General features: G+C 40.5%; 1 protein-coding gene across 1 annotated transcript in view; it reads left to right on the forward strand.

Annotated features, from left to right (window-relative positions):
* Positions 1–13,780, forward strand: part of GRM3 (glutamate metabotropic receptor 3) — a gene marked incomplete at both ends in the record, with an annotated part of 104,901 nt that overhangs the window by 11,863 nt on the left and 79,258 nt on the right. Inside the window, one exon of the mRNA XM_081243959.1 lies at positions 9,238–10,093. Coding sequence (XP_081100085.1) covers positions 9,238–10,093 — 856 coding nt within the window. The remainder of the gene's footprint in view (positions 1–9,237; positions 10,094–13,780) is intronic.

Raw genomic sequence — 13,780 nt, forward strand, 5'->3', positions numbered from 1 at the left:
GATCTTACTGTTAGAGACTGCAATCCAAGCCAGTTCAGTTCCATGATTTCTCTTGAAAGTTAGTTCACGGGGGGGAAAGGAGCAAAGAGCAGATACAGGCTGATTCAGTGGGCAAAATACCATCTCGTTCCTCTTCTAAGTACCTGCTAAGTCTAGTTGGAAGCAAAGTCATTCCTGAGATGGTGCCTTGTTAGTAAGGGAGAAAGACCCTTGTCAAACGTGCGTTTCTTACGAGGAGAAACCTGACATGTTTGATGATGCCAGTCTCCCAGAAAAACGTGATCCAAGGGATCCTACATGGTCTGCATAGCAGTTCAGCCTCAGTGACACCAAAATGGCTAAGCTTGCTATTCATAAAATCCTTCGTCACAAAGGAAGAAAATGAAAGTGTCTGCCTATCTGAGTTGCAAACCACAGGTGTCGAGTGCAAATATTTCAGGAAAGGGAGGGATAGAAATCAGGGTTACTGAAAGCCATTTATGAAGGTTTCTGCCATTACTAAGGAGTCCTTTGTCTGGAACGTCCCTGCAAAATCATCAGGACTGAGTCATACCATTAATGGGAATGGCAGTGTAAATCTTTGACTAGAGCATTTTTTGTGCTCATGGCATGTAAGAATCAGTGACTTCTGCAGATTAAACTGAGAAAACTGGCATTTGCTACCCTCCATTACATGTTTTCCTAAATCCAGATTAATCTCTGACCTTCAAACATGGGCTCCAGTCAACTCTTTTCATGTAAAATATTCCCAGATGTGCTGTAGGCAGTTTGGTCAAAAAAAAAAAAAAAGTGACTAATCCTTTCTGCAGTAACAATATGATTGGCTTCCTTTATGGGCAGCTTGAATTCCTCAGGCAGTTTCTCAACAACACATCACCTCCAGTTTCAGTTTAAAATCCAAGCCAATCTGGGATTTTGTACAGCTAATAGTGACGCTTGATCAATCTGAATATGAGGGTCACTGAGGTCTCTTCCCATCACAACTTTTAGAACTGGCTTTATGTAATTACATGGGTTATAAGGTAGCAGATGGTTTAAAGTACAGCACTCTTCCGGGCTTATATATAATCACTTAATTAAAAGAATGAAACAGAGCAATCAGCACTGCATGTGTGATAAAACAATTAAAGGTGTAGGCTTATTCTTAGAAAACAGCCCCAAAGCGATATGGGAATAGCATCGAATGCAAAGGCAAACCCATGGAGGTTATTATCAAGTCTCCTAATTCCCAGGACAGCAGCAATGGCTTATTTTTCAAATGTATACAGTTCAGCTTTGCAGATAGCACGTTTCTTGGACAATCACTTTAGTGGGAAACTTATTTCTACCGGACACTAGACGTACATAAGCCTTTTTGTCTTCTGTTGAAAACAAAAATGTTTGGCACTGTGTCACCACAGAAGGCATGATGCTCATGTTTAAAATGGATACATCATGGATAACCTGAATGGGAAGAGTGACCACAGGATGTGGGAGTTCACAGGTGACTCAGAAATTTCCAATTCATATTCCCTTTTTCCACAACCTCAAAGAATAGACTACCCGAGTTCTTTCCCATAGTTTACATTCTTTTATTCTCATGATCGAAGCATCACTGAAATGAAGCATGACACCTGGAATTCTAAAGAGTCACTGTGACTTGCTGAAAAATGTCAGAAGTAAAACTCCCAAATAAATTGGTCTTTAACTCAAAATTCCCAACAGTGAATAAGGATGGTTTGGATGCCTACAGTAGCATCACTTCACAGCTGGCTATTGATTATGGGAAAGACATTCCCAAGAAAGAATAAGAACTGAGCAACTGATGTGAGCGCTGAGTGTTTGGCTGCTTACGTATCTTGTACATAATGCATTTGTCTCCAGAAAAACCTTACCTTATCAGCAGAGCTTAGTAAGTGTTCATTTGATGAAGTCTTCCCTTAGGTATATGTTTATACGATTCCTACTTTTGATCTATGTGATTTGAGGACTAAGGCTCCACGGTAGGACCTTAGTTTGTCTTCCTTAAGACAAAAAGGCACCTTTGTAGCTCAAAGGAAATTGGTGCAATGGCCAGATCCAGTTGGCATAATATTGACTTCCTTTAGTATATTCCTAGTTAGTTACACAGAGCTAATCTGGAGAAATTGGTTTTAATGGTATGAAAACCTTTGCTTCAGCTACCTCAAGGTCTAAGCCAGTTGTCTATGTGTCATCTCATTTTGGTGAAAACTTGACAAGGATTAGTGAAGGATCCACCCTGCGCAGAATATTGTTTATAGGTAGTGTTTGAGAGGAGCTTTACACTGCTTGCTGGTGGGTAGCTAGTTTGGGGGGGGGGGGAGTTCCCACAGAAATGTATCCTTGCAATTAGGAAAGGTCACATGAAAGAGCAGCAAGCGATCAACTCATTTATCAACTCACTTATTTAACAAACAATATGGAGCATCTCTCTACTCTGCAAGACATCGAGGAAACAGAGATTAACAATGTTCATTCCCTGTTTTTCAGAGTTTTCACTCCAGTAGAGGAATTAGTGAATGATCTAGAAGTAACCATACACTTTGATTAGTGCCATGAGGGAAATACATAAAGGAGTGACAGAGTCTCAGAAGATGGGCACACAACTTGGCCTGAAGTGACAAAGCAAGGAAGGTTTCTCAGAGAAGGGGCCCTTGAATGGATTCACTGAACAGACAAGTAGTAAAGGTCATTCTAAGCACAAGGGACAACACATGCAAAGGCTCATAGATTTGAGGAAATAAGTATATAGAGAAACTATATAGAGTTGAGTTCATTTGGAGGGGAAAATAATGGGAAAATGGTAGCAGAAGTTCAACAGCATGTACCATTGGTTTGGTGGACAACTATTGCTGGTGAAAGCCATCCTAAATAACTCCAGCTTAAAACCGCAAAAACGGGACAGAGACAAAAAGACTCATTTCAGACCATAGCATCTACTGGAAAACATAATAGTAGCTGGCCAAGCCTAGCACCTTAAGCATTTCTCCTCGGGTCAAAAAAAAAGTCATACGTTTGTGACTTGAGAGGTTACAGTGAAAACATTGCACAACATAGTCTGGAATAAATTCAAACCACCCAGAAAGTGGATACCCCAAGGTGTTTAAACATTGAACATAAAACTATAGTACACGCTACATGCAGAAAGGGTTTCTGCAAAACTTGTATGTGGCCTCTCAGGCCCTAGGAAACAACAGGCTCTGCCATAAGGTCTTGGTGTTTCTCACATAAATCATAAAGCCAAACCTGATCATGATATTTATAGCTTGAAGCTTTCAAACTCCCAGCTGAAATGTCCCCTGGTTTCTTAGACAACTGTTCTTATCTCTCTAGATGGTCAGTCAGTAAACAAATGTCTATGGAAGCATCTCAAAGTATAGACTGACAAATGAAAAAGTATACTTTTGATAACAAGGAATGATTGCTCATGGTCCTCCAATCAAGGAGTTAGTGCATTGAGAAGTGAAAAAAGACAGACATACTATAACTTGAAATATATCGTTGCTATATTGTAATGAGAGGAATCCCATACGGCAGAGGCTAAGAGCTTGAATTACGGAATGGATCGAATAAGTGTGGGAAGTGGAGCATAGTGTCAAATGCCTGGGATCAGGTCCTGTCTCTATCACCTAGGGGCTCTTCAGCAGGATCCCTAGCTGCTCTGTGCCTCAGTCCCTCAATCTGTAAAATGGGATAATGGTAGTATCAGCCTCATAAGATTGTTATGAGGATTAAAGAAGATAATATACCTACACCAGTAGATCTAAATTCATATATAAAGAGAGCAAACCGCTTAATAATCCCTCTTTGACTTTAGCCCCCTTTGGATTTCTGGTGGACTTTCGCAACATTCAACTTTGCATGTGTATCCTCATATTTTCCCCTAGTTTTCTTAGTCTTTCTTCACTTGTGTAATTTTAACTTAAATCCACAAACATACATCTCTCCCTATGTAATACCACCTTATTGCCAGAGAAGGAGACTAGACCTTTGGAAAAATCAAGAGACTGGGCTCTAATCTTAATTTTTTGCTTATTGGTTGTGTAAATTTTGGAAATTCACTTCACTCTGTGAGCTTCAGCTTCCTCACCTATAAAGCAAAAGGCTTAGATTATCTTCATGCCTTCTTCTAGCTCTAAAATGTAATGATCTTAGAGCTTATTTATATCTTTTTCCAAAGTCATTGATAAAAATTTAATCTCACTTGACCACCTCATACAGACTTTCTTCCAAGCTGCTCTCTTTTAGTATATTTAACTTTTTCAACCAATTCCTATCATTTTCCCTTTTTTACAAGAGTCCAAGTAATGTCACCAATATCCGTTGAAGTCACAGGCCATGGCTACAACTCCTCCCTAAATGGTTCAACTAATGTTGAAAAGACTCTAGTGAGGGGCTTCCCTGGTGGTGCAGTGGTTGAGAGTCCGCCTGCCGATGCAGGGGACACGGGTTCGTGCCCCACTCCGGGAAGATCCCACATGCCGCGGAGCAGCTGGGCCCGTGAGCCATGGCCGTTGAGCCTGCGCGTCCGGAGCCTGTGCTCCGCAACGGGAGAGGCCACAACAGTGACAGGCCGGTGTACCGCAAAAAAAAAAAAAAAAAAAAAGACTCTAGTGAAACTCATTCTTAGTGAATCCATGCTGATTCCTTGTAACCGTCTTGTTCATTTCTAAGTGCCTGCTTGCTCTCTACTGGAAACTCTATTTTAGAAAATTACCAAAGTGTATCATGGTTATTGATTTATATTTATTCCTGATTTATACTTGCTGAATTTGCCCTTACTCCTCCATTTTTACCCTCTGACAGTCCTCCCATTATTGGTTTCTCAGAAATTATTAATAATGATTATCTAATTTAATCTGCAATTTCTTCCAGAACTCAGAACTGGAGGCAAACTTACTTGATTATGGGCTTTTCTTTTGGTCTTCTCTCCTACTTGGGTGTGAGAGAACTTTTTCATATATTTGCTTCACCATTTCCAGATTAGGAAACATTCTCACTTAGGAGCAAGAAAGACACTGGGCAGTGTCTTTCTTTCACTCTTTTGGAAACTGCTCTCTCATCCAGCGATTCTCTCTTCTCACCACACCTTCTCCTAAAATGTAATTTAAAAAAAAGAACAACAACAACAACAAAAATCACTCCATTTTCACATTCTGTGCTTTAGTCTCCCTAATCCTCACAGGTTCCTGCCAATCTTTTACGTGGTCCACGAGGCTGCCCAAGGACCTAACACACCTACAGTTTTCATCCTCTCACTAGTCCTTTCAACACTCAAATGCCCCATTGGAGCCTAGCAACCCAGTGGCTTCTTTGGAGGTCTTGTCTCTTGTGTCTTATTGAGACTATTATGTGTTGTCTGAATTATTTTTTAAGTCTTCATATTGCTCTTAAGCTATATACCTTTTTATTAGAGTTTCTAACCATGAGAAGTATATCTCGACTTTTAAAGTGGTTTTTTCCTAAAGGATATAACTAGATCTTTTTTCCTTCCTCCACTCCTACTAAAACTGTAATTGGGTAACTTTCTGCCAAAAGTCTACATTATTTCCCCATCCTAAAACGATCTTTTATTTTTAAAATGATGTCCAATGTAGGAGTCCCCTTATTTCTTCATGGTTTCACAGAAGAAACCATATGGCCAGCAAAGCAAGTCAGGAACATTTCAGATACCCAGTTTTTAGGCAAATGAGGCAGGAAACACCCAGCTGACAATTATCTGGCTATCCCCCAACCCTAGTTTTAAGTTTTATGTTAAAAAGGAAGCTCCTAATAGCAATTAGGTGATCCATGGAGTAAACCACAACACTGCTTCACTTCCTCCCACCTATTCTTCCTACGTGGGTGTCTTTCTGTGCTTCAGACCTCAGATTCGAAGTCACACAGAAGACAGCAGGCAGGAGGTGATGAGAGGACAGCCAGGGTCCTTAAGGTCAAAAGACCTGCTTCTGAATCTTGATTTTGCCCTCACTTTCTAATCATATCATTATGAACAAGTTTCTTCATCTAGCAGAACTCAGTTTGTGCATCTCTAAAATGGAGAAAACAATATCCATCATAAAAGGCAGTTGTAAATATCAAAGGAGAAAATAGACACATAAATACCCAGTACATTAGCAACTGGTTTTACAACAGTATAAATACATTCTGAAAATGCACAAACCAAACAAAGAACTTTATTCTTCTCTAGAAATCAGGTTGGGGTGGGTGAGGGAGGGAAAGGAAGGGAGATTTATAATCTGCTGATTTCTGTAGTATTTACTTTAAGCATTTTGACTCTTATAATCTAAGGAAACTAGTTTTAAAATGAACAGTTCACCATGACAAAAGGACTTCAACACTTCGTTCTATCATTCATATGCATCACATGTGTTTCTGATGTAACTCTGAACATCATAATTTTGACTATATGATTGCTCCATGCTATTTAATATAGATAACACAATTGAGATTACACTTATTTCTTTATGAGTGTTCCATTCTCATGTTCAGCTCACTAAATATGCCTCCTTTTTCTAAAGTAGGCTGTAGTTTCCTCATTAAACACACACATATAACTATTCTTTTTATTATTGAAGTAGAGTTGATTTATAAAGTTGTGTTAGTTTCAGATGTGTAGCAAAGTGATTCAGATATATATGTGTATATATATATTCTTCTTCAGATTCTTTCCCATGATAGGTTATTACAAGATATTGAATATAGTTCCCTGCGCTATACAGTAGGTCTGTATTATTTATCTATTTTATATACAGTAGTGTGTATATCAGATAACTACTCTTAAGATGATGGCAATAGTTGCAGTTTTATTCTAACCCACCATCTTCCCACCCATGTTACAGCTCACTGTGCTCCTTCCCAGCCCAGAGAACCTTCTCCATATTTCCATCATTCTATGGCTACTTCACTGTCTTGTACAGTCTGCCTTGTTTGTAAATTGTTCTCAGATATCCTGGAGAGGTAGAATGAAGCCACAGGACCCTATCCGTCAAAAGACAAGAACTTTTTTCTTCAGCAGCTTTTCATTACTCATATCCCTCCGGGAGAAAAAAGTTTCAGCAGTTTAGGACCCTTTCACTGTGGTTCCTAGATGCCAGAAAATGATGTCTCTGGGCATTTTTCAGGTGCTTTCATTCTCTGCCTCCCTGAGGGGTTCAGGTCCTGATGAATAGAACCTGAAGATTAGAAAACTGTAGCATCCAGAAGAGATGGCCTCTCCAGTGTCACCCAGAAACTCCAGAATCAAGCCAAGCCCATGCACAGACAGGGCTCTTATCACCAGTCTGCCACAGTGGTACTTGCATCCGAAAGAAGCCAGGTACTCAGTACAGAAGTGATGACAGTACTGGCTCAGTGCCATCTCAATCAGACTGAGTAAACAAGCAACACCCCCCTGTTCAAATGAACCAATAGAGGTCATTTTGTTCAGGGTGTCTAGGCGTGAGAAAAGAAAAAGTAAATGGCATACTAGCCTTCACCCATCCACTCACCTCCATTCCCCAAAATTCACTCACATCCTAGGATATATATTAAAAAAGAGTCTTTACCAAATGCAAAAAATATCTGGATCCTAAATCTGCATTATATTGTGTGCTAAGCACCAGATTTTCTTGCTGTTCTCTTTATAGTTACGTGAGAGGTACCAGGATTTGAAAAGATATGAAAAACATTTTTGATAGCTCTGGGCCACATTAAGCGTTGGCTTTAATAGCAGGCACGATCTCTAAGAACATGCCACGTGGCTGGGTATGAATTTGGCTGTTGGTTTCTGTTGCCAGATGAAATGATGATTAACCAGGACTCAGCTGTCAGTTGTTTGATAGTACTTGTGCTCTTTGCTAACAGCTGCCTATTTCAAGCTGTGCTTCCTACATGTCAAATATAAACCTGAAACCAAAATTTCCAGAAGGGAAACTTCAAAGTACTCGTAGAGTATATTGGAATATTCAACGTTGTTTCCAATTGAAGTCCACTTAGTATATTATGTAACTAAAGTCAGTGAAGAGATAGAAATGTTCAGAATACGTGAGGTAGGTAGCCAGGAAAAACAAAAACAAACTTATTAGATTTACATATAATCTGTGTAAATATTTTAAAATGTATAAATTTCACAAATACTCTAAGCATAAAATGTTCCTTGATATGCTAGTGTCACTTTCCTTTTTTATTCTGTAATAAATAAAAACAGTGAAATATTACTGACAGGTAAATTATAACAATTTTACATTTTTTTTTTTTTCGGTACACGGGCCTCTCACTGTTGTGGCCTCTCCCGTTGCAGAGCACAGGCTCCGGACGCACAGGCTCAGCGGCCATGGCTCACGGGCCCAGCTGCTCCGCGGCATGTGGGATCTTCCCGGACTGGGGCACGAACCCGTGTCCCCTGCATCGGCAGGCGGACTCTCAACCACTGTGCCACCAGGGAAGCCCCCAATTTTACATTCTTTATTCGAAATAAGTAAACATTTTAAAGTAAATGGTTCTTTTTTTGACCAGGTCCTCAATACTTCCTTATTTGCTTTTTAGTCAAAAATATCATAAGAATAGCATTTGTATCCTTGGACTGTGTATAGTCCAAACAGAAACAAAATGTTGAAAAGGCAAAGAGAATGTTGGTCAAGCTCGTCAGAAGTTTAGAAAGTCATATGCCTAAACTTTGGCATGGACCAAAAAAAAATGGATTTTTTTTTTGTTTTGGCTTAACCTAGATAATAAATGTCTAATGTGGACTGTCCATGTGGTATACAGTTCCCAAATTAAACTCTTTCAGAGACTGCTGTTTTTAGCAAAAGAGGGGGAAGTGAGAATTAGACAACACCCAGCCTCTTTCTATACAGCTGCAGCCAAGTTGTCTAAAAACCTAATTTGGCCAATTCACTGTAGTTCACTGTTAGACTGAATTATAAGAGGACCCCAGAAACTTAAAACAACCTCACTGGGACACCTGAACAGGATGAATCCTGGTCCAGCGTCTATTATAAAGTCTAGGAGAGAAAGAGGAGTGCCCTTCTCATTTCTCTTTATCTTTTCCCCACCCTTGAATTACCTGTTTGGGACCTACTTCCTAATACTCCAAATACAGTATCCAGGGAAGTATCTGGCAAAGCGTCCAGAAAAGCTTAGCAATCTAGAGGTGAAAAGGGAGCTGGGTAAAGGCCTGCTATCCTTCATCTTTCATGTACAGTCAGTTACCTCCGGGTTTCTAAAAATGGTACCTCCCCTGTCTCCCTCCCCCAGGTGGCCAACCTGCTGAGGCTGTTCCAGATCCCGCAGATAAGCTACGCGTCCACCAGCGCCAAGCTCAGCGACAAGTCGCGCTATGATTATTTTGCCAGGACCGTGCCCCCCGACTTCTACCAGGCCAAAGCCATGGCCGAGATCTTGCGTTTCTTCAACTGGACCTACGTGTCCACTGTGGCCTCCGAGGGCGATTACGGGGAGACAGGGATCGAGGCGTTCGAGCAGGAAGCCCGCATGCGCAACATCTGCATCGCCACGTCGGAGAAGGTGGGGCGCTCCAACATCCGCAAGTCCTACGACAGCGTGATCCGCGAGCTCCTGCAGAAGCCCAACGCACGTGTCGTGGTCCTCTTCATGCGCAGCGACGACTCGCGCGAGCTCATCGCCGCCGCCAGCCGCGCCAACACCTCCTTCACCTGGGTGGCAAGCGACGGCTGGGGCGCGCAGGAGAGCATTGTCAAGGGCAGCGAGCACGTGGCCGACGGCGCCATCACCCTGGAGCTAGCCTCCCAGCGCATACGCCAGTTCGACCGCTACTTCCAGAGCCTCAGCCCCTACAGCAACCACCGCAACCCCTGGTTCCGGGACTTCTGGGAGCAGAAGTTCCAGTGTAGCCTCCAGAACAAGCACAACCACCGGCGCCCTTGCGACAAGCACCTGGCCATCGACAGCAGCAACTACGAGCAAGAATCCAAGATCATGTTCGTGGTGAACGCGGTGTACGCCATGGCCCACGCCCTGCACAAAATGCAGCGCACCCTCTGTCCCAACACCACCAAGCTCTGCGACGCCATGAGGATCCTGGACGGGAAGAAGTTGTACAAGGATTACTTGCTGAAAATCAACTTCACAGGTAAGCGAGGAGCCTTTAATCATCTTCTATGGTGTGAACAGTGAATCAAAGAGGAATCAAATACCTCTGCCCCCGACTAAGAAATCTTTTTTTTCAGAGCTACACAAGGGGTTCAAACTGTGAAATATTCCAAGATGCAATACAATGGCTTTTTGATGTTCTTACTTATTTTTGAGTGAATATCTTGGCTGGTACACCACATAAAACTGAAAGGCCCCCTAGGCTGGATTGATCTGTGGTAGCTGCCTAGACGCGGGCCATGCTACATTTATTCTCTTTCTTGTGATTAGCTGTAGGATATGACACGTGTGATATGGGCATTTAATCTTCTTTAGCAGAATTGGCAACTCTCTAAGGGACATGAACTTCCAAGCTTTCCTTCTGGGTGATTTGACCAAAAGAATCTCGTAACTTTCTCAGTTGGGGAGAGAAAAAAGTCAGTCTTTTCCCAGAGCCTAATTAGGGAGGGAGAGGTAAAGATACTCAGAGCATGGTGATTCCAGGCATTTGAGTTTATGTCTTCTGCTGTACAGCAACATTTCCATGTCAGTATTAAGAGCTGTGGATTTTCTCAAATGATGTTATGAAATGAAACTGTTTTTCCTGGGAGCTTGACTTTAAGCAAACTGAAGACTGATGGAAGTCATTCTGATACAGACGTGAACATCCAAAGGTGTATTCAAAGTGGCTATCGCTGCTCCTTCATTTCTTTATAAATATGGTCTAAACATTTCTCAAAATAGCACTGTGTTTTAATGCACTACTAATATGTAAACAGCAAGAAATCTTTAGAACTGTATTCTCTTCTAAGATGCATGTGATATCAGTGCATTAAGGTACCAGTTTTGGGGATTTTAGCTTAATCCTAAATCCTAAAATGGTAAGTAATATTATTGGGCACAAAAGATTTTGATGCCAAAAATATTACAATGATAAAATGCTTTCATTGTCTAAATTGATAATCATTTCCCATGCCACTAGGGCATCATTCTAGTCTGCAGAGTCTGTTTCAATTGATTTATCATCCAAGACATGGAATTTTGTATGCTCAAATCATACTACCATTGGAGCAAGTGGCAGTTCTCACATCTCCCTTACAGATAATCACTCAGAAGTCAAACGGCCTGAAAAATCACTGGTAGTACTGAGAAAAGACCTCATGACAACTGGCTCCTATTCTAGAACTCTAACCCCTAAACTAGCCTTGAAAATAAGAACAAAAATTACCAGACTGCATTTTTGCACATCCTTTCTTCATTCCACCCAGAGGGAGCCAAAAGTAGCGGAGATCAATTATGTCAGTATTTCCTCCTATTCATCTGACGGATACCATCTTTATCATTAGAATGACCACTGTGAATGGTAAAGATTAAAACTTTGCTGTGCCCTGTACTCCCACAGGTATATTCCATATAGGAATGTGTGTGTGTGTGTGTGTGTTCTCCATATATTTATTTATTTATTTGTTTGTTTGTTTGTTTGTTTGTTTGTTTATTCAGGATTTATCTCAAAATCCCAGATCGTTCACACTGACATCTCCAGAATATAAGACTGCACCACAGTCAGTAAAAAAGAATATCTTTACTCTAAATATAAATGAACTCCCAGGTATCTATAAATAACATCTACAATGCACTTAATTCTTAAAGATGAATAAGATTAGCACCCTTCTCCCCTTTCAGACTACCCTTGGGGTAGCCATTTATCTTTATGCACCACAAGTATTAATTAACTCTGTTATTCTAGTATGCAAATATACAAATATATCCACTCATCAACAGCTAATAGAAAGAAACCTCTTGGATTTCAGAGAGCCTTTACAAGGTGTTATCTGTAAGCAAAATATTTTCCTTCGTTTCACTGACTGAGTCTTAAATGGCCAAGAAAAGTGAAGAAATAAGGCCATTTGGATAAATAAAACAACAGGACCTTTTTTTTTAATTTTTGAATTTTATTTTATTTTTGTATACAGCAGGTTCTTATTAGACATCAGTTTTATACACATCAGTGTATACATGTCAATCCCAATCGCCCGATTCATCACACCACCACCACCGCCCCCCGCCACTTTCCTCACTTGGTGTCCATACGTTTGATCTCTACATCTGTGTCTCCACTTCTGCCCTGCAAACCAGTTCATCTGTACCATTTTTCTAGGTTCCATATACATGTGTTAATATACGATATCTGTTTTTGCCTTTCTGACTTACTTCGCTCTGTATGACAGTCTCTAGATCCATCCATGTCTCAACAAATGACCCAATTTCGTTCCTTTTTATGGCTGAGTAATATTCCATTGTATATATGTACCACATCTTCTTTATCCATTCGTCTGTGAATAGGCATTTATGTTGCTTCCATGACCTGGCTATTATAAAGAGTGCTGCAATGAACACTGGGGTGCATGTGTCTTTTTGAATTATGGTTTTCTCAGGGTATATGCCCAGTAGTGGGATTGCTGGATCATATGGTAATTCTATTTTTAGTTTTTTAAGGAAGCTCCATACTGTTCTCCATATTGACTGTATCAATTTACATTCCCACCAACAGTGCAACAGGGTTCCCTTTTCTCCACACCCTCTACAGTATTTGTTCTTTGTAGATTTTCCGATGATGCTCATTCTAACTGGTGTGAGGTGATACCTCATTGTAGTTTTGATTTGCATTTCTCTAATAATTAGTGATGTTGAGCAGCTTTTCATGTGCTACTTGGCCATCTGTATGTCTTCTTCGGAGAAATGTCTATTTAGGTCTTCTGCCCATTTTTGGATTGGGTTGTTTGTTTTTTTAATTTTGAGCTGCCTGAGCTGTTTATATATTTGGGAGATTAATCCTTTGTCCGCTGATGCGTTTGCAAATATTTTCTCCCATTCTGAGGGTTGTCTTTTGGTCTTATTTATGGTTTCCTTTGCTGTACAAAAGCTTTGAAGTTTCATTAGGTCCCATTTGTTTACTTTTGTTTTTATTTCCATTTCTCTAGGAGGTGGGTCAAAAAGGATCTTGCAGTGATTTATGTCATAGAGTGTTCTGCCTATGTTTTCCTCTAAGAGTTTAGTAGCGTCTGGCCTTACATTTAGGTCTTTAATCCATTTTCAGTTTATTTTTGTGTATGGTGTTAGGGAGTGGCCTAATTTCATTCTTTTACATGTAGCTGTCCAGTTTTCCCAGCACCACTTATTGAAGAGACTATCTTTTCTCCATTGTATATCCTTGCCTCCTTTGTCATATATTAGTTGACCATAGGTGCGTGGGGTTATCTCTGGGCTTTCTATCTTGTTCCATTGATCTATGTTTCTGTTTTTGTGCCAGTACCATATTGTCTTGATTACTGTAGCTTTGTACTATACTCTGAATTCAGGGAGTCTGATTCCTCCAGCTCCGCATTTTTCCCTCAAGACTGCTTTGGCTATTCGGGGTCTTTTGTGTCTCCATACAAATTTCAAGATATGTTGTTCTAGTTCTGTAAAAAATGCCATTGGTAATTTGATAGGGATTGCATTGAATCTGTAGATTGCTTTGGGTAGTATAGTCATTTTCACAATATTGATTCTTCCAATCCAAGAACATGGTATATCTCTCCATCTGTTGGTATCATCTTTCATTTCTTTCATCAGTGTCTTATAGTTTTCTGCATACAGGTCTTTTGTCTCCCTAGGTAGGTTTATTCCTAGGTATTTTATTCTTTTT

This window comes from Mesoplodon bidens (genome assembly GCF_964165515.1).
Source record: "Mesoplodon bidens genome assembly, chromosome: 9".
In the NCBI taxonomy this organism is placed as follows: domain Eukaryota; kingdom Metazoa; phylum Chordata; class Mammalia; order Artiodactyla; family Ziphiidae; genus Mesoplodon; species Mesoplodon bidens.